General features: G+C 54.9%; 1 protein-coding gene across 1 annotated transcript in view; it reads left to right on the top strand.

Annotated features, from left to right (window-relative positions):
* The window catches only part of CNTFR (ciliary neurotrophic factor receptor), a gene marked incomplete at both ends in the record, with an annotated part of 206615 nt that overhangs the window by 172725 nt on the left and 7148 nt on the right, over window positions 1–26742 (top strand). Inside the window, 3 exons of the mRNA XM_082335574.1 lie at window positions 11824–11941; window positions 12425–12591; window positions 19953–20116. Coding sequence (XP_082191700.1) covers window positions 11824–11941; window positions 12425–12591; window positions 19953–20116 — 449 coding nt within the window. The remainder of the gene's footprint in view (window positions 1–11823; window positions 11942–12424; window positions 12592–19952; window positions 20117–26742) is intronic.

Consider the following 26742-nt stretch of genomic DNA (forward strand, 5'->3'; position numbering starts at 1 on the left):
TGTGTTCGCTTCTGGGGGTTACGTTATTAAAAGGCCATTGATAAATTAGAGGGAGTCCAGAGGAAAATTGATTAACAGACTAGAAAATAGTGTATGACCTAAAGGGGAGATTAAGGGAATTTAGTGAGGTGCTCGCTGCAGACCGTAGCTGGGGGAAGCATCAGGGAAGAAAATGAAAACAACCTTGCAAAGATTTTACAGGTGATGATTAGAGCAGGTGAGAACAGTCGCTGTGAGTAATCGAGTCGGTTTGTGCTTCATGCTTCGTTTTGCAAATTGCGGGCTCTCACATGGGTCGGAGGGGGCTCCCCAGGCCCCTCAAGCTGTTTAAGCTGTCCTGACCGTGCGCGCCAGGAGCATCCCGCGGGGTTTGCTCTCTGCCACTTGTGGGGATTTAAGCGTCAAGCCAGGATTTGAGGAAGATGAGCATCATTTTCATAAAGCAAAGAGCCTTTTTTTAGCTCCATTTCTTTACAGATGGGCTGAATAATGGGACCTCCCTTGAAGTTGACTGAGTTAGGGATGCAGCTATTACTTCCAAATGCAGTGAAGTCTGGGGTTTTGTGACTTACATCATCCCAAGGATCTCATTGCCATAAGATAAGAATGAGGCCAGGGCCTGATTCAGGCTTGAGGATAAAAAAAAGATATTCCTAAAGAGAGCAGTGGTGTCAAGCAGTGGTGTTAGCTGAGCTGGTATCTCAGCCCACCTCTTCCAGAAATGCCACGGTCCTCTGGGTTTTGTCACCTTGAAGGGTGAGCTGCAGAGACTGATGCTCTGAAGTTGGGCTTCCTCCTCCTTCCTGCTTCCACCCCATGGTACCAGCAGCACAGGGGAGGATTTAGGCTTGAGCTGGGGACCCTCCTGCTGTTAGTGACATGCCTGACTGATATTTTCTTAAAGGCAGAGAGTGCGCAGCTAAGGACTGGTGCGGAGACCTCATTTCCTGGGACAAATTAAGCATCTTCCCTGATGCATGTCATTAATGGGCTAGCAGCATCCCTGAGCAGCCTGAACAGCACCACCAACCAGAGCCACCCCCCGGGGTGTCCATCTCGGCCCCGTCCTTACCGGAGTCCAGTGCTGTGGTTTTCCAGGGTATATTATGCAGAAGGACATAATATACATGCATATGTATATTATGTGAGATGGGCCAGGTGGCTTCACCAGACACGCCAAGGAGTCTGGCTGCTGCTGCGGGGACTAGCACGGATTCAGGGTGGGAACAGCACGGAAAGAAGCCATATGAGGCGCCTTCTGGTCCTGTGTCAGCTCTCTACAGCAACTTTGGCATCTCTCGGGGGACCTCTGGCTCCAGCCCAGCTGTTTTCACAAGGTGCCTGCAGTTGGTTTCCCAGCAGAACTGTGCCAATGACACAAAGCAGGGCAAAGCCACCAGCATTGCAGGGGCCGGGTGTCTCACACATGAAGGGCTGCATGGTCCCTGGGGCTGAGGGACAGGCACAGGCTGCAGATCAGCCCCATGGGGCAGCGTAGCATCTCACCAGGAGAGCAGTGGTGCGGGGCAGAAGGGCAGTCCCGAGGATGTGAGTCAGTGGCCAGGGGATGCTGAGTCTCCGTGAGCAAACCCAGATGCAATCTGGATGGCCAAACACAGGGTTGGCTCAAGGATGAGCAAATGGCTTCGCTGCCTGTGCAGACAACCAGTGCACAGGGGGTACCTGCACACAGATGCCCACTTTCAGGTCCCCTGTCCCAACTGAATCCAAGGTGGAGCAGCCAGTAGAGGCTGGAGGGTGCCATGGGAGTCTGCCTTGTAAGGGGATGGGAGCACAGCCTGCAGCATTTCCTCTAGCAAAACATGGGAGAAAAGAGGAGAGGGTGGTTTTCTGTAAATGCTGGAGGAAAGGAGCTTCTACAAAAGCCAGTGCCAGAAGAAAGTGGATGGGAGGTATGACTGGTTACTAACCGCTCCTATCAGCTCCTCCTCCTGCCCAGGTAGGAAAAGAGAAGCCCAAAAATATCTGGTTTTCTCCTCCATAGAGTCAGAAATGTCTTACTTCTTCCTCTCCATTCCCCATGGGGTGAGAGACCTCTTTGCCAGCAGGTACCCACCTCACCGGGGTAGCGCAGAGAGCAGCCTGGGGAAGAGCAGAGCAGACAAGGGGACATATCCAGGCTGCTCTCATGAGGGATGGAGAGAGAAGAGGCATTTTTGGAGAGCTGCTGGCTGTTAGAGGCAGCCCACACTCCCCCACTGGGAGTGATAGCTGGTAATATTCGTGGCTAGCTTGTTGCTCGGTACATGACAAAGTGCTTGTATCTTCTCTCAAGAGGCTCCTCCTGGATAAATATACAATTTCCAGGAGTTCTGGTGGGATAACTTTGCTGAGGATACACGGCTGCTGATGGTCCCAGTTGTGTCTGATTGCACCTGGTATTTTCCCTGTCTTCTCCATCTGGAGAGGCCGGGAGAATGAATTGCTTTCTTGAAACCTTTAAATAAGGTGATGGAGGGACAGGGGCATTGCACGGGATAGATCGTGCAGGATTTTTGTGCCTGGAGCTGGGAAAAGAGGGAGAAGGGGATGCTGAGTGCCCTCTGCAACCTCCACAGGCATGGAGGCAGCAGGCTGCCATGGCACAGACCCTCAGGCTCCCCAATACCTGCTGGGGAGCCCTCAGGGGGACCCCACATGCCCCCTGCACGGCCGAGCCATGGAAGGCACAGCCTTCCCGCACAGCAGACAGGGATGTTCCCTCTCTCTGGCTGGCAGCTTTTCCAGCTGAGCTCCTGGAGGAGACTCGGGCTGCAGGGTTGAGTGTTGCTCACAGCTGGTGTACACTGAGACCAGACACGGCAGAAAACAACACTTCACAGCAGTTTTGGGCTGCTCTGATCAAGTCTTTTATCAAGGGGTACCAAGGGAGACAGCTACTCCTTTCTGGAGATCGGGGCTGGGATGTGCTCCCATGTGCACCGACCACAAGCTCCTTGGGGTGAGGAGCAGCTTCTGGGGAACTCGTGTCGGTGCTAGGAAGCATTTTCCCCCTGCATCGCCTTGGCACAGTGCATCCAGCCTCGTGTCAAAGAGAAGAGTCCCACAGAAGCATAAATTATTCGGCAGGGACTGGAAAAGCCCATGCAATTCATGCCCTGCATCCTTCCCAGCCATTTTAGAGGGGTTAGGGTCAGCATTTGCGTGGGAGCTGCAGGGGCATCAAGGCCTTCTCCCCAGACCCCAACGGTGGAAAGCACCACGGCTGCTCTGAGAAAGCAAAGAGCGCATCAGCCCCTTCCCTGCCACCTGGGCACTCTCCATCCTTGGAGCCTCCTTTGGCTCCATTTGCCGGCACCTTCCCCCGGGAGCTGCACAGTCCCTCACCCCACGCCACTCTTCAGGTCTCCAGGAGCTGGACGGAGGCCCGGCACGCTCAATCCCAGAGCAGCCGGTAAGGGGGTTTGGTCATTACTGCCCGGGGCTATGTGCGAACCAGTGACCTGGCTCTGAAATGGTTTATGTTACATGCAAATCCCCTCGCAGAGGTGTTGGGGGAGGAAAGCTGGCCTCGCCGTGAACTCCCCAGGCTGGAGAGCAAACCCCAGTGCTGCAAAGGGCTTCCCATGCCCAGCGCACTCACCGTGCTGTCACGTCCTGCCTTGCTGGTGTACCCCTCCCGGGTGTGCCGCACTGAGCACCGTGGGCCCCGGCCTCGCTCGAGGCCTGGCGGTGCTACCGTTATACACAAAACAATAATCAGCTGCCGTAACGAGGATGCAGAGTAGCTGAGCTGGCTTCCCTGCTGTTGTGCCGGCTCCAAGTAGAAACAGCTGCATTTGGTTTGGTTAAATGTTTTATTTACTCCCAATTATCCCAGATAACAGATTTGCTTTCTTTTGTTCAATATTTAATACTGTTCCGGAGCAAAGCTGCTCTTTGATTTCCAGTGGAGGACAGGAGGGTTAAGAGGGACTTTCTGCTGTGGTGCGGTCCCAAGTGAAGGCTGGAGATGCCCAGCATCCCCTCTGCGCATTGTTCCCTAAGGCATCCAGCCCAGCATCCCGGCCCGTGGGGACAGGGTCACCTGCAGGAGCACAGTGGGGTTTGGAGTGCCGGTGTGCCAGGCGAGATCTCCAGGGACCCGCGTGGGCATTGCCCTGGGACAGCAATGCTGCCCAGCACCTGCGCTGCTGGAGGGAGTCATCTCTGCAGCTGGGGCCAAGGGGGTCTGTCATGAGTGCGGGATGCCTGATGGCTTCACCTGCCGAAATCACCTTCCCGCAGCATCCCGCACCTTGGGCAGCATCTCCAGAGAGGACTACTGTGCCAGCTGGCCACCCCACCCCATGGCATGGCTGCCGGAGCCCCTCTCCTCTTGCTCTTTCCTCTTGCTGCTTAACCAGGCTTGCTTGCTAATTTTTTGAAGGCTTGAGAGCTGTCAGGTTTGAAGAGCAGCTCTGCTGTGCCGCAAATAGCACGGCCTCGTGCAGTGCAGGATGAAGCAAACTCTGGTGAGCCTGTTATCACACTGTCCTGTGGCAAGGCAGCTTTTAGGGCTAGGAGCTTGCACTGCGATTTGGGCTTAAAGCGGGGCTCTGAGCTCTCTCTTCTCTATGAGTAATGCCTCACCCAAAAATTTACAGCGCTGCCTCTTGACACGCGCGCTGAGTTTTCTGCAAGGGAAATGAGAAAATCCATAGCTTGGTTTACGAGCCCCAATCAGTGTAAAACAGGGCCTTTTAGAAATTTATCTTTTGCTGAGTCCACCTTTTTTTCCAGCACCTTCTGGGGAATAAATTCTTGCTCTTTGAGGCTAGGGAACTGGCTCCTAGGTGGCAGCAGGGCCAGCAGACTTTGGTTACAGCCGCAGGTGTCTCTGGCCCGTTTTGGGAGCTCCCAGGGAGATGCTGCAGTGTGAGGGTGTCAGGGCTGGGCTGAATTTGGGCAACTCTGGTGTTCAGCTGGGATGGCTCACACTCTAGAGGGATAAGTCTTCAGTGTCTAATTTCAAGGCGGAAGAATGTCCCCCTGAAAATGTCCCTTGCTAAGGTTGGTGTGGCTTAGTCTGACTGGGAGAGACCTAAACCCTGTCGCCATCACTTGCCCAGGTCACCTAGGAGGTCAGTGAGGGACAAGCCCATCTCACCCTGCACCCCTGGACTCTCTAATTCTCTCTCGAATGAATTTTGCCATGTTAATTTTAAAGAAAAACTTCCTTAATCCTTCTTGAAGAAGCGGTGGTTATGAACATGATGTTCCCAGAGCACAGAAGCACAACGTAGGGGAACATCACCTGCCACTGTCCTCTGCAACCTTCCTCATCCTCACCCTTATCCAAGAACCTCCTGGACAAGGGCTAATAGAGCAAAACCGGAGCTTCACCACCCTCTCTTTCTCTAGCAACGAAACACCGCTGCATCCCAAATTTGGGGCAGTGGAGGTGACCATCCCCAGCCACAGCCATGCTGCACTCCAGCACAGGTGGTGCACAGCAAGCAGATGCTCCCCGATCATATAGAAATATGATTTATTCATTGTTGTTTTCTTTGTTGTTTTCCACCAGCCTGCTGTACACAGACAATTTTAGAAAAGTGGCATTAGATAAATAATACATCGTGCTTGCAGCCAGCGTGTGCTTAACAAAAGCATCCGCGTAGGTGCAGGGTGTGCTGCTCTTGTGCACATGTGCCTGTGTGCTCAGGGCTGGCATCTCACACCCAGGTGGGTCCCCCTTGTGCCCTCCAGCCTCTGCAGCTTTGCTTTTGGTCACTTGGGTGCCTTAGAATCATAGAATCATAGAATCGTTAAGGTTGGAAAAGACCCTTAACATCATCGAGTCCAACTGTTAACCTATCACTGCCAAGTCTTTAAATACCTCCAGGGATGGAGACTCAACCACTTCCCTAGGTAGCCTGGTCCAATGCTTGACCACCCTTTCGGTGAAGAAGTTTTTCCTGATGTCTAACCCAAACCTCCCCTGGCGCAGCTTGAGGCCGTTCCCTCTCATCCTATCGCTTGTTACTTGGGAGAAGAGACCGACCCCCACCTCGCTACAGCCTCCTGTCAGGCAGCTGTAGAGAGCGATAAGGTCTCCCCTCAGCCTCCTCTTCTCCAGGCTCAACAACCCCAGCTCCCTCAGCCGCTCCTCACCAGCCCTGTGCTCCAGACCCTTCACCAGCTTCGTTGCCCTTCTCTGGCCACGCTCCAGCACCTCGATGTCCTTCTTGGAGTGAGGGGACCAACACTGAACACAGTACTGGAGGTGCGGCCTCACCAGTGCCCAGTACAGGGGCACGATCACCTCCCTGGTCCTGCTGGCCACACTATTTCTGATACAAGCCAGGATGCCATTGGCCCTCTTGGCCACCTGAGCACGCTGCTGGCTCATGTTCAGCCGGCTGTCGACCAGCACCCCCAGGTCCTTTTCCGCCAGGCAGCTCTCCAGCCACTCCTCCCCCAGCCTGTAGCGTTGCCTGGGGTTGTTGGGACGCAAGTGCAGGACCCAGCACTGAGCCTTGTTGAACCTCATGCAGTTGGCCCTGGCCCCTTTTTACTTATCGGCACACACCCACCGCCTGCAAGGTCATGGCTGTGGTGTGAAAAAAGTCAGCGGGTGAGGATGTGGAGGTTGTTTCAGACACAGGCAAGAGACAGGGCAGTGATCCTGCCATGGGCACTGGGGAGAGGCGGGGATGCTCACAGTGGGTGTCTGGCGGCAGAACAGCATCGGTGCTGGGGTTCTCCCCCAGCACGGGGCAGCATGGGGGTCCTGCCCACGTCCAGGCAGGCTGTGTCACAGCTGTAGCTCTAGCACAAGCCCATGCTGCTGTCATGGACCCTGGAGGCTTTGCTGGCTGAGACGGGGATGATGAGTTATGCAGGTGACCCCACAAGCACGCTGTAGGATCAGCATCTCTCAGCAGCCCGGTGCCTGAATGTGCCCTGAGTGCACCAGAAGAAATACCTCCTACAGAAGTGTTTGAGAGGCCTCTTAAAACTTTTATTGGTACTATTTTTTGTATCCCTCCACCTGTGGAGCAAGGTATCTTTAGTACGTTCAGCCCTCAGCAGGAGAGGAAAATTATAACTGATCCATTTCAGAAACCTCTAAAAATGACCTAAAATAACTTTTCTATATATAAAAATGCCACGATTTTAATGTCCATTATCTCATGACCTAGCAGGGCTAGGAAAAGCTATTGTAGATCATTTTTAGTGGTTTCTAAAATGGATTGGTCACACTTTTCCCCTGCGCAGTGGGACTCAGGGTACAAGGACGACTGGGCCTTAGAGATGGGGAGGGAGACAAAAATCTGTGTCTGTGCTGATGCATCCAGAGCTGTTTCATCCTCAAGGACCACTTGTTGCGCTCTCCCCAGCTGAGCAGAAATGCTGGAGCTGGTCAAGCGACAGCTATTTCCAACAAGCCGGAGAGACAGCGGTCAAATGGATGCAAAGCCTGGGGCACCGTGTGGTGGGAAGGCCAACCCCTTCCCTGCCACTGGTCTTCTGCGGGGTCTGCAGAGACGATGACCCTGGCACCAGCCTTCACTGCCTCTTACAGCTCTGAATTTGCTGGAGCATCACATGGCTTGCAAGCGGCATACCCAGGTGGGATGCGCCTGGTCTGGCACAGCCTTTCATCCCCTTGCCCCGAGCTTTTGCAGCAAGGCTGGTTGCAGCCCAAGCCGCTGGGAAGCTGCCACGGCTGGGCATTAAATACGCTGGGTTTGCAGAGAGGACATCAGCAGAGCGCGTGGGAGAAGTGGCTTCCTGCCATGCGAGAGGTTAATAGACAGATTAGAGAAGGCAGGCACTGTTTGCAGCGAAAGGAAAGGCGCTCTGCCTTTACAGAGTTCAGCAGCTCCATGTGGCAACGGGGAGGTAAATATTTGTCAGGATTAGGGAGGCTGCGTGCAGGAGCACAGGGAGAAGTGCCCGTGCAGGGGGCAATGTGTTGCGCAGGCTGTTTTCAGCATCAGGCAGGGGCTGAGAGCTGGACATCAGCCAGGAGAGGATGGAGGAGGTCGGAGCGGGACACCCAGAGGCACTGCCCAAAGCCTCAGGGCAGAAAAAGCCTTTAATGCTCCCTTGATGGCTTTGTTTTCCTCCGCTGCCTTTCTTGCTCTCTCCATCGGCCCGATGGGCTGGCCCACCTCCAAAGACAGCATTACGGAGTGCCGGATCGATTGGAGCCTGCAATTTTATTTGCTCTCTTTAAGAGCCTTTGATGGGCAGGATGAGCTGTGCTGGCGAGCGCCTTTCCTGGGAGAGGAGGGGAGAGAAATGGGGTTGCAAGCCACCATCTCCCATAGGGAGATGGGGACCCTGCCACCAGCTTGGGGAAGACACTGTGGCAGGGTGGGCAAAGACAGCCCTCTTGATGCACCGTGGCAGCTTGCAGCCCTCTCCTTCGTGGCGCCTGGTGGTCATGGTCACAGTAACCCGCATAGTGTCATGGTGACAGCCCCGAGTGGCACATTGCGCTGGCCCTGCGCTCTCCCATGGGGTGGACTTCTGCCCCTCCCAAAATGCCTGTGGCTCTGGGACTGATGGCTCTTTGGAGAGATGGAGGTGGCAGGAATGTGCCCATGAGATAGCTTGTCCCTGCCCAGAGAGAGAGGGCGATGGCTGGGGTGGGACAGGCTTCATACAGCAGCATCCCTTCAGCTGCAGCAGGTTGAGGATTCTGCGTGGGCACCAAGGTGGCGGAGACACGAGGGTCATTTTGTCCCCCTTCCCCAGGCTCTCCTTCACCTCTGGCTTGCTAAAAGGCACCAGAGGATGAAAGGCGGAGGATGCTGTGGGCACAGAGGCTAGGGGCTGCATTTGGGGCCCCAATCTTGGAGCAGAGGACAGGATCTTCAAGGCATTCAAGGCTGTGAAAATGGGGCATCTTCAAAGGCTGCTGCAGAGGGGGGATGGAAGCAGGAGGCAGTTTGGGCAGCCCGCCTTCTCCCAGCAAAGCAAACCGGGAGGCACAAGCCCGTCCCAGCCTCCTCGGTGGAGGAATTCGCACAGATCACCAAGAGCCAGATCCGGCGTAGTACTGGAGACAATGGAGATAAATTATCCTCAGACGGACTAATTGCAGCTCAGTAGCAGTGTGCATCTGGGGCCGTGCAGGTAGGGCAGAGCCTCTTCATTGGGCAGGGACCGTGCAGGACGCAGGGATGCCCGCTGAAGCCTCAGCTGCCTCTGACCTGCCTTCCCGGCTGGCTCCTGGTGTCGTGCGGGGCAGCTGAGCACAACCAGCAAGTGGGCGAGAGTCCCACGGTAGCATCCCCAGCATCCTCCACCCCCAGGCAGTATTTCCAGCCCCCTGCCCGTTTGCCGGGTGCCAGGCGGGTGCTGTTAGCCCACACTGCCACCACGCGGTCGCTCGGACCCCAAAGGTTGTCCGTAAATCCCCTGCACCCTTTCAACCCCTCCCGGGAGCCCCCAGCTCCCCCATTGCCCCCTGCAAAGGGCGATGCTGCCCTGTGTTTGCTCCCACCCCACCCCGGGGACAGCTGCGGGGCAGGGAAGGGGTTAAGGAGCCGGCGAGGAGGAGGAGGAGGATGGAGCTGTAGCAGGGATTGGGACCTTGTCTCTGGCCTTGCGATTAGCCACTCTGTTTTGTTGCAAAGGGTCTGCTTGAATAATTTAGCTAGGAGGCTCATTAACCAGGCTCTGGCCTTCGTCTGCCAGCTGAAGGCTGAAATAGCCATTAGGAGGAACGCGCATCGTGGACTGGCACAGCCTCCCGTCCCTGCCGGCCCCCTCCTCTCCCGCTCCCTCTCCCTCTCTTGTCATCTGCTTGCTCCCTCTCCAGCCCTGCCCCAGAGGCACCAGCATGGGTGCAAGGCTAGTGCCTCAGTTTCCCCTCTGTAGACTGCAGTAGGGTGCTGCAGCTGGAGCTCCTGGCATCCTCTCAGAAAGCTTTTCTAGCAAAACCCATCATTATTTTCTGACCATGGGCTCTTCTGTGCAATGCCGAGCCCACCCTGGCAGTCCGCGCTCACAGCGAACAGGCTGGGTTGGCCCTCTCCAGAGGGCACGGTCAGGCTGCTGTTTCCCGTCAGGGTCCTGCTCTGGTCCTAGACACATCCCCGAGCATGTTATACCAGAGAGGCCTGGGCTGCACCTAAGCGGGGCCGAGGAGACCTCCTGGAGACCGGCAGCTCTGCAGGACTGCGCGTCAGGTGGGGGATTCGTAGAGACATGGCTGCAGCGATGTCCTGTTTTGCATTGATGACTTGAGGCTTTGGCATCCTCCTGGTGCTGCCAGCTCACGGGTGCAGCGAGGGCACCCTTAGCCAAGTCACTGCATCCTTTGCTTCTCTGGCATGGCATGCAGAGGGGTGTTAGGTTGGTGTACAGCTCCCCTTTACCAGCATCGGTATGGGCTGCTCCATAGCAAGTCAAGGTGCATGCACAGTGCTGTGGGACTTGTGATTTGCCATTTGCAGCCCTTGGGGGAAGGAGTTTCCCAGGCTGGGGTTGCTCCCTGAACTCTTGCATCACTGCATCCCAGTTTGCATCTCATTTTTGGTAACAGCCATGGGTAAGGCATCTGTCTTAGTGGCAGGGAGAAGAGTGGTCAGCCGTGTGATGGGGAGCACTGCTGGGACCGTGGTGGGTTGGTGAGCAGTGGTGTTTGCACTGAGGCTGCCGGGTCTGCTAGGTTTGTTTCAAAACCTCTGCTTGGAGAGAAGAACATGTCCTGGGATATCCCAGCTGGATGCGTAGGGATGAGGGCTAACGAAGGAAGGGAAAGAGGGACTGCCATAGGTTCAGACAGCCTTTCCAAGGGACCCCTGGTGCACACCCAGCCCAGGGAGTGTATTTTATGGCAAGGTGCTGTGCCAAGGTTCTCCAGTTAGAGCCAAACTCTGCTCTTAGCAATGGAAGTGTCCAGGTTCTGAGAGGAGTTGAATTCAGTGTCAGATAAGATTTTTACCAACCTACAAGAGCAAAATTTATCAGCTGAAAGGTGTCACATCTCATCCTCCTGCATGCACCAGCCCCTTGGCATTTTGCAGAGTCTTCCTGCAGCTCTGTCTGCTCCTGCAAAGAGCACAGAGTGCATGTGTGGCTGGGAAAGCTGAGTGCAGTGTGAACACTTGGTTGGGTTTAAAATCCTCTTCTGCCTCTAACCTCTAGGACTGGCTGATGAGGCCAGAGGAAGGCTGCTCCCTGCTGCATGCTGTCATCCTATCTCCAGTTACCTCCATGGCTCTTGGGAGGCAGGGCCCTAGGATGGGATGCTCTACCCCACTGCTGAAAGCGTTAACACTGCCAGTCCTCCTGCAGAGCTGAATTTTTCTCTGCTGGTTTCAGGTTGTTCCTCCTCATCTTGCCATAAGCAGTCCTTCTTCCTCCCTTTGAGGACCTCTGGTCTTTTGGAGGATCATCCCTCAACAAGTTTATCCCTCCCCAGGGACATGGCAGAGAAAGCTGTAAGCGCTGTAGCTTAATAGGGTCAAGCGAGCAGCACCTCCTCCCCATCAGCGACGTCTCTGTCACAGCCCTGAAGACAATTTCCCCCGGTACCTGCCAATCTCCTCTGCCACTCCGTCTCTCATTAGAGCTGGTGAGCTGCCAGGGAAGAAGGTGAGCTGCTCTGCGCAGCCCAGTCCAAGGCAAGATCTCACAGGGACCTCAGCAGCAGACATGGGACAAAGGCCCCTGGATGCTTCAGGCAGCTGATAAACAGCTGATAAACAGCTGATAAACAGATAAACAGACCAGGCTCCACTTGCAAACTGTGTCCCCTGCTGAGCTGGCTGCTGTTGAGAGTGGAGGGACATCCCCTTGTTCAGGACCTGGTGATAACCTCACCTCAACGGGTAATTACTCTTTCTCTTTCCCTGGCAGCCCCGCCGAAGGACCCAGTGCTGATGTGCAGGTCGAACAACTACCCGAAGGGTTTCTACTGCAGCTGGCACCTGCCTACTCCCACCTACATCCCCAACTCCTTCAACATCTCCGTCATGTAAGTGCCTGGGAAGGAAGGGTGCACTGGGCTGAGTTTTTGTCCCTGCAGCCTGGAGCAGATCCCAAGTAGTGCCATGAAGTGTTGGGGCAATGGGTCTGACCTGAGCTGAGCATATGGGATTGGTGTCCCAAAAATGGGCCTGGGGAAGGATGATCCAGGGACATCCAAACTGGATGCTTGACACTGGGGCTTTGTCCCAACGAAGTTCCAGTTTCCCCAGAGGGGACCAGGAAAGTTCCCAGCTCCCAGGTCCCCTTTCCATGCCCCCCAAGTCCATCCTCTTTGCACCACTTGTCCACAGTGAAGGTTGTGCGCACTGTTTTTTGGTGCATTTGGCACAACCATGCTCCCTTCTGCCATATGCTGGCTGTGGCCAGGCAGCAGCAATGCCCCTCACTTAGACCTGGCCATGGCATGGCATCGTCCCCCACCCCAAGCACCGCTCCATAGGTAACAGCTCTTCTCACCTCTGCTTTCCAGACACGGCACAAGAGAGATGGTCTGTGAGAAGGATGTCTTTCCCAAAAACAGGTGTCACATCAGATACCTCCAGCTCTTCTCGACAGTGAAGTACAAGGTGACTCTGACAGTCACGAATGCTCTGGGCAAAAACTCCACCACTCTCACCTTTGACGAGTTCGCCATAGGTAACTTCCACGGCGGCAACTGGCCTCTTTGAGACGGTGTTGGGGTTGGCTTGCTCTGCACGCAGCGTCGCCCACCGGAGCAATGGGCCAGGGAAGGGGCAGGCTCTCCAAGTGGAGCCTCTGCCTATCCATGCATGAGATGGAGCCAGGGTCTGAGCCATGCTGGCATCCTCCCCATGCTCCCCCTGATTCTCATGGCCCTGCCCTAACTGATGCCAGCACCTGAGCATCCTGGGGGAGTCAGGCAGGATGCCCACAGGCAGCTCCCATGCTGGTCCCGTCAGTGGCCTGGTGCCCTGCCTGGTCCCATCCCCAGTGGTCCAGGTCTCCAGTGGTTGCTCAGCTCCTCCCTGCTTGGGAGCTGGGGAAGTGGCTGCCAAGTACTGGGGTAGAGGGCTGTGAAACTGGTGTGGTCCAAATGGCATTGCCCTTCTTGCCCCTGTGAGCGTTCCTAAAAGAGAGGTTTGGTGTTTGTGCTGGAAGCAAAGTCATGGGAATTAGGATTGGAAGAGAAATTAAAATGTCCCATTATCTTGCCCCCACCCCTAGTCAGGATAAAGCCCTCCCAAAGTCATCCTCCACCAGCCTTTACCTAACATGCTCCTAAAACCCCATTCCTCGCTTTGCACCTCTTCACTGCCCCACCCAGGCAGCAGATGCCGTGCAATGCGGGACAGGGAGCAGCGGGCCCCGGGCGCCGGCGTGTCCGTGCGGCCGGTTGTGCCGCAGGGATGCTGCCCGGCCACGTCCGGACCCGCAGCGCGGGTGTTCCTCTGACTGTGAAGGGCCGGCGTGGACTGAGCGATTCAGTGCCAAGCACAGCAAAGCAGGGAGCTGGGCACAGCGCTTTTGCCACTAGCCAAAGCCGGATTACAGCTGGTGCCGTGACAAGACTGCCCATCCTCGAAGAACAGGAAAAATGGGAGAGAATAGAGTTCAGAAACACGTCAAAAAACAATTTGCTGGTTACATGTGGCAATTACTGGACTAGAAAAACGAATAAATGAATCCTTGAAGTACAGCCAACAGTCAGTCTTCGCCTTCGATGTGCTGCATGTCCCAGTCCCAAGTGTCTGGAAGTGTCAGAGTACAAGAAGAGGAGCTCCACTGCTATCCCAGATTTTCCCTTTCTACCCCAAATCCTGGAAAACATCAAACAAGAAACAAGGTGCCAGCACTGAACAGAGCAGGGAAGTTATTTTGGAGCAGGGGCTGTCCTGCCGTGTCCCTGCAGCCACGGTCCATATCTGAAGCTTATATTTGTTGGTGCATTGCGAATGTTAATAACAAGGCAAGGAGCTTAGCAGGGAAGTGGTGGAGTTTCAGTCACTTGGGTGCCTTTAAATGGAAATTGTTGTGTTTGTGGAAGATACACTCCTTAAAAATGAAGGTAACCTCTAGCCTGCAGGGCCCAGGGCAGCAATTAAGCTGCATTTTCCAAGTTCCTTGCATTCCCTCCTGCAGGAGTTCAGGGCATCGTCCTGTAACATCTGCATCCCACCCATGCCCTGCCTGGCTTCCCAAACATCTGGTCCTCCATCCAGCACAGAAGGGCAACCCCCCTGGGAAGCACACCCAGCTGCGAGACCCGGGCATCCCGGCACCAGCAGAAGCCGGATCCAGCCCAGCAGTTTGAACTCAGCCCGGGCCGGAGGAGCGGTGAGCAGAGGCCAGCGCTGCCCCAGGCCAGCCATTAGCACGGGTGCAATATTGCTTCCTCTTCCACGAGTGCCCGGAGTGGTGCAGGGTGCCTGGCCACATGCCGGTGGTTACGGTGGGAGGTGGGACCCCCCCGGCAGCACCTGGCAGATGCTCTAACCCCTGCGGGTGGGGACTCAGGGAAGGGACGATGGGCCAGTGCCGATAGGAAGGGCTGTCTCCTGCACCCCAGAGCCAGCCTGCTCCCATAAACCCTTCAATATCTAGTGACCTTAAAATCTCCACGTTCTGTACAGCTATGAAATTATCCTCTTCAGGATTTGGTACGGCTGCCGTGCATAAGAAGCATAGATGCAGTGGTGACTGAGTGTTCAAGCAAGCAGTCGACAGGCTTAGCAGAGTCGTTACAGGGTGAACTCAGCTGCTGCCGATCAACAGCCACCTACCCTGAACGGAGCTTCTCCTTGTGCCGTCCCAGTGTTTCCAATTAAAACAAGTGCACTGCGTTAGTGTATTTTGCCAGACAATTTTGCCGCAGGTTGCCTGCTCACCTTCCAGAAGCTTCTGCATTTCAGTGTCTCTTCTGCTCTCTTCTCTGCAGCTGCAAGCCTGGGGCTCTGTCCCAGCATGGTGGGTGCTGGCAGTCTGGATCTAGCACCCACTAGGTTCCCTGGAGATCTCTACCAGCATCAGCTGGGCTGGGATCTCATCTTGGAAATTGTGCTGGGTTTTGCTCTGCTGGATGGAGGGGTGGAAAACCCATGGCTTAGCACAAAGCCATTGCATCGGCTCATTGGTAAAATGCTGCGTCGGAGCATTGCGACATGTGCACGCATCCTGCTAAAATGGAGAGACGGTGTCAACAAGTGACTGCATGATGCTTCTTCTAAAATCCAAGGCTGGGGATATCGGAACCTGCCTTGTGTTTTCCGCTTAGTCTAGAGAAAACCATCACACCTTCTGCGTGAAGGTTAAACCCCAGGCGTGAAGCCCTGATCTCATGGCTTGCTGCCAACATGAGAGCAGTGCGGGGCCAGCAGCTCTCCCTCCTGGTGCCAGCTGAGCCAGGAGCAGAGTCAGACCACCCACCCAGCCTGGGCAAACACAAACAGCCCCCTGGGAAGGACTGACCTCCTTTGGTTTTGCTTCTGCTCTCCTTCCTCCCTCCCTGGAGCCTCCAGCAGAAAATCCCTTCCCCAGCCGCTTGGAAGATGGGCTCTAATTGAGTGGAAAATGGCTAGTACTTTCTTTTGCTATCCCGAGCCCATGCCTTGCTGGCAGTCGTGCCGTGCTGGCTATTAGCAGCCAGCTGTGAGGGGTCACTCTGAATTTCCGTTTTCAGTGATGACTGGAAGAGGTTTTCCAGTCCTCTGGCCCCCATCTCTCATAGGCAAGGGATCCAGGCTGCCTTCCTCCCCATCTCACTCCTGGAAATTGTTTTCATAATTACGTCTTCTGCAAAGGTATCGATATTAATAAAGGTGAGCGTGGGGAGGGCTAGGCTCTGCAGAGTCCTGCAGACATCAGGGCTCCAGCCCAAGGCAGGAGGAGGTGGGAAAGGGGCTGGAGAAGCTGGAGAGAAGAAGGCTTGGAGTCAGAGAGAGGTGCCGGGGAGGAGTGAGGTGGTGTGTCGGGAGCTGTGTGCTTCCCTCGTGACGACTGGGACAGAGTGGGGACATTTACAGCCCTCCAGGACACAACCCCACCTTACCCGCTTGTGTTTCAGCCCAAGAACCAGGTAGCCGGCACATGCATCCCCCAGGAAAGCAGGGACATTGCCGCCACGCAGCAACACCAGCATCCCGCCTCAGCACCTTTCTCCTTGCGTGAGCCCAGGGCAAATTAGCAGGCAAAGATGCACAGCATTAAAAGGAGGAAGGCAGCCTTGGATGGGGCCTTGCAGGCATGGGTGCATTCCCCAGATTTGCCACCCATCCCTTGTGTGACCTTGGGAAGATTGTTTGATCCTCCCAGCTATGGCTCTGTGGTGATTAAGACGCAGAGCATCTCAGAGGGGCTGTGTGAGGACAAACGTGCCTGTGTCTGTACAAAATTCAGAGTCTCTGAACACGGGTATACAGTTGCCTAGGCAGAAAGTCAGTTCAATTCATACTACTTAGGGAGGCAGAATTAAATTACCTAGACTGACATTTGGCTAAGACATGGAGTTTAATATCCCTCTGCTCATGGAAAATGCCAGGGGATATTTAACGGCCGCAAGGGATCCATTTTAGCGCTCATGGGAGAGACGGGATGGGCGATGGGCCCCTTCGTGCTGCGGGGTCTCAGCTGCCTTTCTGAACTGCAGGCTTCATTTCAAGATGTGTCTAACAAGAGCCAGGGGTGATGGATAGCTAAAGACTTGCTGTTAAGTGTGAGCGTGCAGAGCCTTTACGAAAAGCCGCTCTCCGCAGCTCTCCTTGCACACCGAGCCCTCGCTTGGATGCAGCAGCCGAAAACCAAGCGGGAAGAGCTGTGAGCTGCCTCCCAGCCAAGTCCCCTTCCCAGGAATGTCTGGAGATGCTCCCTCAGCTCTGCAGGATAATATTACATCTGGTTTTGTAGCCGCTTAACCAGTGCTCAGCCTAATGCCCATCGTCCATTATTATTATTGCTATTATTGCTTTTATTACGTTACTGCCTGCAAGCCCTCACCGAGGACAGGGCTCTATTATGCTGGCTGATGTACAGCCAGACAGCCCCTGCCTTGCCATGTGTGGGCTAAATGGAGGCAGACAAAGGCTGGGGAAGGAGGAGCACTCATCCCTGTGTGCAGAGCAGGGACCTGGAAGGCTGCAGAGGATAAAGGATTCCTTCAAGGTCACACAGAAATCGGGGAGCTGGACACTCCCTTTGCTCCTCAACTGGCCCCTGCGGGACCGGCCACAATGTTTCCCATGGTGAACACAGCGTAATGAGGTCTGTCCTAAGAGATGTATGTCTGTCCTCGCTGGACTGGCTGCCGGAGGTGTGGTCCCCTCTCCCGGCTCTTGCATCCCTGCCACTTTGGAGGGACGTGGCAGGAACAGCTTTGGCTTTGTGCTTTTGGAGGGGCTGGCACTGCTGCTCTTTCTAGCCTGGGCAGGAATCCCGTGGATGGTGGGACACGTGAGGAGGTAGCAGGGGCTGATGGTTTTCCCATTAACCCTCAGCGCCTTTTGAAGGCTCGCCACAGCCGGGAGCATGGCTCACTTGGATGGCTGGGCTCTGCCGTGCTTGCTCAGAGCCAGGGCAGCCCTCCTGGTACAGTCTCCAACCCACAGGAGTGGGGCTGGGGGTAACATCCCTGCAAAATGCGCAGGTGACTCCCACCTCAGCATCAGGGCAGCTTTTTTTTTTGCTTTCCTCCAGCCCACCACAGTGGCATCTCTCACTGCTGCCCAAGCACATGTGCCATGTTGGCACAACTGCATTTAAGCATCTCTCTGCTGTGGCTCCAGGCTGGCATGGCAAAAAGCAGGACCAGGCTCCCTGCATTACCCCAGGGAGTATCCCATCGTGTCCATCCCCAGCCCAGCACTTTCCTTCCCACTTCCTCACTGCAGAGCTGCAGTTCACAGTCATCTGCATTCGTTCAGCCAAACAGACTTTTGTTTTGCAAACCCAGCCCACCGAGCCAGTGCTGGATTTATATTTTTCCATATGCATTGGACTCCAAGTCCCTGTCGATGGAAGCTGATGTCCAGCCTGAGCCCAGGGATTCGAAGCGAGCGGAGGAATTGCACAGCCATCTGGAGTAGCTCAGCATAGCGCAGCCCCAGCAAGTCGTCCCTCCCACCAAGGATAAAGCTGTAAATGGAAAATTGTGTCCTGTCCTGCTGCAGAGAGGGGTCCATGGGAGCTGGGAGGTGGCACTGGGCACCTGTGGTCAGGACCATGAGTGCTTGCTCACCAGCTGCTCACCGAGCCTCTGGGAGCATCCTCTGAGCGCTGGGTGCAGTGGGGGTGGAGGAAACTGTCCAGCCCTCCTTGTATCCACCGCAGCAGAGGGAAGGCGATGAGAGACAGGAGAGGCTGTCGGGGTGGTGGTGAAGATGACAGTGCAGGAGGACTGCAGCAGAGTGTGTGCCAGGGTGCTGAGCAGGAGGGCTGGGGAGAGGGAGGTGGTGGTGGGCTATGTCTCGGAGGGAACAGAGCCAATTCTGGGTCCCACCAAGGTGGCTGGCATGCAGCTTCATTTCAGTGGCTCCCCTCTGCCTCAGCCACAGCCAAGAGAGCGGGTTTGAAAGCCACACAGGCTCATTTCTCCTAAAAGGAGCAAGCAGTGGTGGTGCAGGGAGGATGTCTTCCTGGGGACAGTTGCTGCAATGCCACCATCATCCTGGAGCAGAGATGGCAGCGAACAGCACACACACAACTCCACTTTGCAGCAGACTGGTCCCACATCAGCACCTGGTCCCATACAGCTTCAAGCAGAGGGAGAGATGCCCTTCATGCATAGGGCAGGGCTGCAGGCAGCTGGCATGCAGGTGGACAAGGGAGCAACTCACTCATCACCAGCACCTCCTTCTTCTCCCATGGGAAGCAAAGCCCCTCTGTGGACATCACCTCCCACCTGCAGCAGGTGACCCTGGGGTCAGCATGGAGGAGAAGACCTCTGAGTGCAGGGCAGGATCTCTGCCCAGCAGAGAGGGGCTCCCCTCGGCCCCAGCATCCCTCCTCCACGCTTGGGAATGGAGTTCAGTGCTGGCACCTTCACAAGCTGCTGCTCGCGGTGGTCAGAGTCAGGGGACCATTACTCAATCCAGAGATTTTCAGGCCAGGAGGGATCCATTGGCCTGCATGTGGACTTTGGAGGGGGTTGAGAGCCCTCCCAGGACATGAGGACTCATGTGCATTGCTATTAGAGTGCACAGAGAGCCCTCTCCTACCCCAGGCACAGCTATGTGCCCAGCTCCCCATGCCCAGCTCCTTCCTGGCCATGAGAAAAGGAAAAGCGTGGGTGTACCCAAATCTCAGTCTTTTTGTAGCTTTCCTATTGCAAATTGGGAGTTTGAGCTGTTGGGAGTTGAGAAGACCCTTGGCGATGAGCAAGGCTCTCTCTGCAACAGGCAATGCCATTCATCACAGCCTGTCTGTGATTTGCTCCCAGCACTCTAAAAGTAGCTGCAACTTCAAAGCATGTTGCATAGCTCACAGCCAATTAATATTCACTTGAAATACTTGTCAGGTAGCAAAAAAATAACCCCGTATCCCAAAAGCAGAGCAGGGCTGAGAGAGAGATACCTGGGGTGGAAGGTGACCATGGCAGTCCTTCGCCCTTGGCAAATACAATGTGCCGATGCTTTGAATCCCCAAAACTCCAGCCCTAAACTCTGCCTCGTTACTGCGAGGTAAGCAGGTTTGAATGTGGGTCAGACTCCCAGAAATCAGGAGGTGCAAGGAAAGTGCAGGATTTGGGCTTGGTGGGCTCCTCACCCTGGCCCAGGTAGCCCTGGGGAGCAGGGATGCTCTCTGCCCTGGCCGGGTTGTTTCTGTGTGTCTCCAGAACTGGCACCTCCTTGACAGTGGTTATTTTGAGCCAGGACAGCTGTACCACTGGCCTGGACAAGAAAAGGTGATTTGCATGTAATTAGTTTTGGAAAAGGATGTTCTGCTGCTCCCCTTGGAAAGCACACAGCGCAAAGCCCACCCAGCTCTGCCGAGGGTGTAAGGAAGGATGCCACGTGCAGAGCTTTACCAGCCACCCTCTTCTCTTCCAGTAAAGCCGGACCCTCCAGAGAGCGTGGTCGCCAAACCTGTGCCCAATAACCCTCGGAGGCTGGAGGTGTCATGGCAAAACCCCTCGTCCTGGCCGGACCCCGAGTCTTTCCCACTCAAGTTCTTCCTGCGGTATCGGCCCCTCATCCTGGACCAGTGGCAACACGTAAGTGATGCTGAGCTGGCTGGGACGGGAGGGAGCGGGGGGAGCTGGTGGCTGGGAACAGGTTGCACTGGGAACAAGTGGTTGGGGACCAAAAATAATGTCAGTTTACTGCCCAGGCAACCCAGACCCTTTTCCTATCCTTCTCTGTCTCTCCTCCCTTCTCTATTCCTCTCTTTCTTTTAACTCACATTCTGCCTACAAATGGCTCTGCAGGCTCTCCCCGCTCCACATTTTCATCCACGGCCCCTATCTACTTTCCATACATATGTTCTATATAAAATCTGCCAACGAGATGTAAAAGGCATTTAAAGTATAAATGTCACCACATTTAAATGTGCCTCTGCCACATTTAGATTTTGAACTAAAGATAAAATACCGCTTGCTGTAACTCAGAGCACAGCCACGGAGCGATTGCCATGATGTTATCGTATTTCTTACTTTTATTTCTTGTTTCTTTAAAAAAAAAGTAGTCAGTGAAATCCTTGGGAGCCCGGAGGACAGATTTCATTTGTTAGCTGCAGGAAGATAACGAATGGGCTTGTTTTTTGTTTTTTTTTTTTCCTCTGTGTGCTGCTTGCATGCTCGGCTTGTGAAGGAAAGCAATCTGCTGCTCGAGGAGAGGTGTTGCTACGCTGGCATGGCTCATCCAGCATCCCCTCTGCACCGAGCTGGGCCTGTTGAAAGCCAATTAGGTGCTTTGCTTGATGAAGTGTTTTGCCCAAAAAAAAAAAAAAAAGACAAATAGGAGGCAGCACCCGGTCCCCAGAGAGCTCACCTGTGTTGTGGAGCCAAGTGAGGTGTTCTGCCCGCCAGCTCTTCTTGGGGAGAGACACGGCTGAGAGGGGATGGGAGGCTTTGCTCATGTCTCTGCAAGATGTTGGTGTCTTGATGACAAGGCAGCGCCACAGGTCGTGTTTCAGATTGAAGTGTTTGCTGATGGCTTTGAAAATCAGAGAAGGGTTGGGAGAGGGTTTTCTTGCTTGTCTCTTTGCCCTTCGCTTACCTTCTGGGAGCAGGAGAGCATGCGTGGAGCATCCCGAGGGGTAAGAAAGCAGAGGTTGAGTTTGAGTATGAGTTTGCTGTGGATATTTTTTTTCACTTGGGGGAGAAATACTCGAGTTGTAGAAGCTGTGAAAAAAGGGGAAGAATTAATGGGAAATACCAGACACAACATCAGTTTTTTCAAGGTGTAAAACTGTTGTGGAAAAAGCTGATGTTACCCTGCCGCAGCCTGATCCAGCCAAGCACCCTGCAAATGCAGGGTTTTACACCCAAAAATGGTGGGAGAGCCAGTGAGCTGCCTCCTGCTTCAACACCCTCAGGGTGGCCGGACGCTCCATCACTGGGTATTAGGTGTCATATTCGTGGGCTCAAGCCGTGCCAGTCCCCTCGCCACAGGGCCTCCAACGGGATGGTGTGGCCTCTCAAACTGTGCTCTCAGGCAGGTAGCGATGGTGGGAAATACATGGAGGCGTTGGCGACACCAGTGGCAGGGCCACCCTGGCTGGAAAAGGCAGTTCTTGGGCAGTAAAAACTTGATTTCTCCTATTTAAAGATACCCTGAGCTGCAGAGAGAGCTTGAGGTACCAGCCGTCATGGTGGGGTGGGTGCAAGGAGAGCTGAGAAGGGCTCATCTCCCAGCATTCTGGGAGGGCACAGCAGTCCTGGGTACTGCTTTTAATCAATATCCCCTTGCAAGAGACATGTTCCCCATCGCTGGCTGATGGAGAAGTGTGTTTGGGGAATAATTTGCTCGGTAAGCGAGTGCAAGCATTCAGTGAGTGAGGTACCAGCCTTGTTTTCTGACTCTCTGCCCCGCCAGCTGGGTAATGAAAAATCTGATTTGTGGATGATTTGAGGAAAACTGCCACTATTCATCAGATGAATTATTTGCGAAGCCTAATTCAATCAGTTCCCAAATGCCAGGGGATGGCAGCGCTGCAGCTCCCAGAGCTGCTCCGGCCCCCGACCTCCTTGGCACGTTCAGCCTGCTTAGCACAGCCAGGCATCCTGCAAATGCAGGGGTTTGCACCCAAAAATGAAACCTGCCGATGTCAGCATGCTGGGAGCATGCCCAAGCCACGCTGAGCTCTGCTTTGCTTGACCTATTGCTTGTTGGCATCTTGAGGGGTGTCCCCGTTCCCCCAAACCCAGCCAGGAGAGGGAAGGACATGGTTTGGTAGGGCCAAGCCTAGCTCAGCCATCCAGCTCATCTTACAGTGGTGGTGGTGGGTCTCTCCTCGAAGGTGCAAGTGCCCCGAGAAAGGATGCAGCGGTCACGTGTGCCATGCTTGCATGGGGGTGTCTTAATTCTTGCTGAGGTGAAGGTCTTTTGGCTGCCCCCCATCTTGGCTTTTGCTCTCCCTACTTTTGCTGGCATGGAAAAGCCATTGCACACAACCTGCTTGCTGACAACGGGGCAGCTCGGGAGCCTGGCAGGGAGAGGAGAAGCATCTGCCAGCAGCCAGGAGGAGCTAGGTAACCTCATGCTCTGGCACATCCCTGTGTGCCCATGGTCTCCACGCTGAGCCCCATCACTGCGTCCTCGTGGGAACCCACCCATGCACTGGCTGGGGGCTTTAAGCATCTCCTGCCACACCCTTGGCAGTCCCGTGGGAAGCCCAGCATCCCTGCGGGAGCAAACCCACAAGGGAGCCCCAGAGACTGCCCAGAGCCAGCAATATCCATGCAGGCCCCGCTCGCACGTGGCGTTTCTTGGCAGAAGAAGCAGCTCCCCTTTCTCCCCTCCACCTCGCATTATCTTTGCAGGGTCTGATTTATGCACAGCACCTCGGCAGGCAGGACCGAATGAGCACTAATAGGATCAGATGGATGTTGAGCTGTCGAATACCGGAGGGCCTGATTCAATCAGTGTCTGCTTTCTCCCAGGCTCTTCCTTTCAGGATTTTAATAATGCCAGGGCTTGGCACCAGAAGATGAAGCCATCCGTGGCGGGAGCAGTGGATCTTATCAAGACCGCTGCTGTGCAAGCTAGCCATAAATGCAGTTCCCCCCCCAGAGAGAGCCGTGCAATGCTTGGCCCAAGCATCCCCACACACATCAAGCAATATCTGGGATTGGCCCAGAGCCGGGTGGACACCCTCATCCCCTTCCCAGTGCTTTGCAAAGGTGGGTTTGAGCCCCAGTGTGCCGTTTGTGCTCCCTTTCCCCTGCTCAGCAGCGCCTTTCTGCTCAGGCCACTTAGCAGCTCTCATGTTGCAGTTTGCTCTGGGAATTGTGATGATGTGCTCTGGGAATTATTATCGTGGAGAGATGATGATGATGATGAGTTTCCACATGCGTGTGCGGCGGGGCGTGTGCCCGATGCTCCTTGCACCATCGTGCTGCCTCGCAGTGGCTCCCTCAAACCTGGGCACGGGCATTTCCCGGCTGCCTGGGACGCAGCCGTGTCACATCGTGTCACATCGGGTGGCCACCGACTCCCCTCCGCCCCACCAGCACTGACCTCGCTCTGAAACTCAAGCAACTTTAAAGTCACGCTCCTCCCTTTCTGGAAGAGGGGCTGGTGGTTTCTCTGCTGCCAGAAGAGAGATAGGATATTTGTAGCCTAAACAGGTTTTTTTATTCTCTCCTTTTGGCAGAATCTCCCCTTCTGTCTCCTAAATATAAAACATTAAATGTTTAGGGTATCCTTTATTTTTCTCCTGCTTTTAAGTTTGTAATTCAAGCCAGATTAGCGTGGTTTCCTCTTCTGTTTTATAGCCCCATCCTGGCCCCAAGCGAGCTCTCCTAATGCTCTCAGATGTTCCTCTAATGGCTTACCTAGGCTGGAACTGGATACCCTTTCCTAATGGATTGCTAATAGCCTGTTTCTGGTTTTACAGGCTCCTTCAGTTAACTCGCAACAGCAGCGAACGCCACGCTCGCACATGCGATCTCCCCGCGAGCATGTCTGCACGCTCACCCCTAGATGCAGGCGGGTGGCCAGGCACCATCCCAAGCATCTCTGGGGAGCCCAGGGCAGGGCTTGCACCCAATTTGCTCCCACTCTGTAGCATTTGCTGGAGCAGGCTTTCCCTTTTTCCCGATTTTTGGGGGGAGATCTTATGCGCTGAGCACTGACCAGCTCAGTGCATGTCCCAGGAATGTGGCAAGGCTCAGAAGGTATTTCTTAAGCAGCATCAGAGCTGGCAGCCAGGCCGAGGGAGGATTTCCTCCGGTGGGTTGCCAGCAATTTGCAGATGCCGTCGTGAAGTCTAATTGAACCCATTGGCCGCGCTGACAACATGAAATGTTAACGAACCGTGAGGCGGGCTGTGCCTCAGATCTTGAGATTTGCAGTAAAAGGTCATGAGATATTTAAAGCTAATAATGTGGTTGGGTTCTCTCCTTCCTCTTCTGTTCTGGAAGCACTAGAGCCATGTCCACGAGCATTTGTAAAGGCTGGAAACGTCCTTCTTTGGAAAAGCAAGCAGAGGTGCTCCCACCATCCCAGGATTTTAGGAGCTGGGGCCACAGAGCCTCCAATGCAGACGTCTGTGCCAGCTCTGCTGCTGAGCAGCTCTGATCCAGGCAAATGATGGGGATTTGGGGACAGGAATGCGCAATTTATGGGTATTGCCAAATATTTAGTGGTTAGGTTCGGTGGTGTGAGGAGGGCATGGTCCTCTGGGCCAGCCACTGTCACTCATGTGTCGGGGGTGGCTGCCAGGGTGGGCTCATGCTCATCCCCCAAAGCAAAGCAACATTTTTTGGTCAAATAGGTGAATCTCACAGGCTGTCTCTGGAAGTTCCTGCCTTGGGGCAGCCTGAAATAACCTGAAAGTGTGTGCTAACGCGTATCCTACCTGCAACAGGCAAGGGGGAGGGATGGAGCTGGGGAAGGCAATTAGTGCCACCGCCCGCTGCAGCTCCGTCCCCACTGGCGCAGCGGCAATGTCACTTTGCGGCGGGTGCGCTTCTGTGCGCCCATTTGCATCCCCCGGTGCCTCTGCTGCTTTACCTGCGCTCCCCCTCTTCGCAAGGCAACCTTGGCAGGGAGGTCACCCTGAGCGAGCTGGGTTACAGCTTCACGGCTGGTAGATTTTATTGCGGCACTTCTCTCCCTTCCCCTCCCGGCTGCAAAGTCAGTGATTAAAAAAGAAGGGGGAAAAAAAAAAAAGGAATTAATAGGTGGGAGCGAAATGTTGATGCTGTAATAGTGTCACTTGTGGCTCGGTGTGGGACAGGCAGGGCTGGAGCAGAGCACCTTGGAGGAGGATGAAGGGAGGAAATGCTCAGAAATCACCTTTTCCATCCCTTGCCAGCTCCAGGGATGGAGCCGGGCGTGGGACCCTTGGCTGGCACTGCCTGGGTGCTCTCAGCCCCCAGGGCAACCACTAGTGACCTAAAATTACTGAGAACCCGGCAGGATCAGGCCTCCAGAGACATCCCTGACAGTGCCACTGAGCAGCAGAGCGCTCATGCATGCACCCGTGTGCCTGTGCTCACCTGCGTGCTCCCACAGCTACACGCGGGCATGATGGTGCCAGCAAGCTTAGCTTTCCCTGCCTGCATGCAGACCATGCCAGGAAAGTGCCCGTGCCCCACAGTGCCCACGCACAAGCTGCACCCATCTGCTTTCACCCCCAGCCCATTTCATCAGCATGGTAAATCCATCTGCGGGCAGCAGATGCCGGTGCCGGGCAGGGTTAGAGCTGGTGCTGAGCGCCTTGAGCATCCCCGATCCCATCATCCCTGGAGCCACAAGCGAAAGCGAGCTCTGCCAGTTGTGACTTGGCAGGAGGGGACAGTGCATCCGGAGAAAGAGTCCCGTTATTAACGAGCTTACAGCTCTGCTTTCAATGATGCTCTTTATTTTAAGCCAGAAGGGAGCCGTTCAGCCACATCTGGTGTGACACAACCCAGGCTGCAGAGGAGCCCTGCGATAACTCGTCCACCCAGACCAGCAGCAGGGCTGAGCTATGTGCAGCAGCAGCACAGCAGCCTTTTCGGGGCAGGGGGTGACAGCAGGGACCGCAGCTCAGACCCTCCTGGGCTCCTCCGCTACCCAGCTGGCAGAGAATAAGGGGGGGGTCATTCACTTTTCCCAACCTTTTAGCTATTCCAGAGTCCAGGCAGAAAGTTTTGTCTGGGGTTAGCCCAACTGATTCCTGTGGCACTGTGGAAGGAGGAGGTATTTGGGGGCTCGTTTATTGGTAATGAATGTCAGACCTATTTGCTCTCCAGACATGGCTTTGAAAGGGAAAAAGCAAAACATGTCTTTTCTGATTGACCACATCTTTTCAGGGACTGCAGTGGCTGTTTGCAGTGACCATCCTGTGCTTCCCAGCAGTGGGGTGGCTCGCTGAGGGTTACCCCTGATTTTGGTTTAGCCTGTTCCTCAGGGCAGGTGGGAACCTGCCAGGATCGCCCTTTGACTGCGGGGACTGAAGGCACCTGAAACAGCAGCTACTTGTGTAGCATGAGTCCCTGCAAAACCCATTGCAGCCAGGTGGCAGGATCTGGCCCCTTGTTGCGGGGGAAAAGAGACTGTGAAATGGAGCCCACTGGGGTGCCCCATCCCCCTCCCAGTTCCCATTTCCCCATTATCCAGGATAACCCAGGGAGCATCCAGAGGTGGAGGAGGCTGCGAGGACATGAGATGCATGGCAGACCGGGGCTTG

This window comes from Platalea leucorodia, assembly GCF_965183815.1.
Source record: "Platalea leucorodia genome assembly, chromosome: Z".
NCBI lineage: Eukaryota > Metazoa > Chordata > Aves > Pelecaniformes > Threskiornithidae > Platalea > Platalea leucorodia.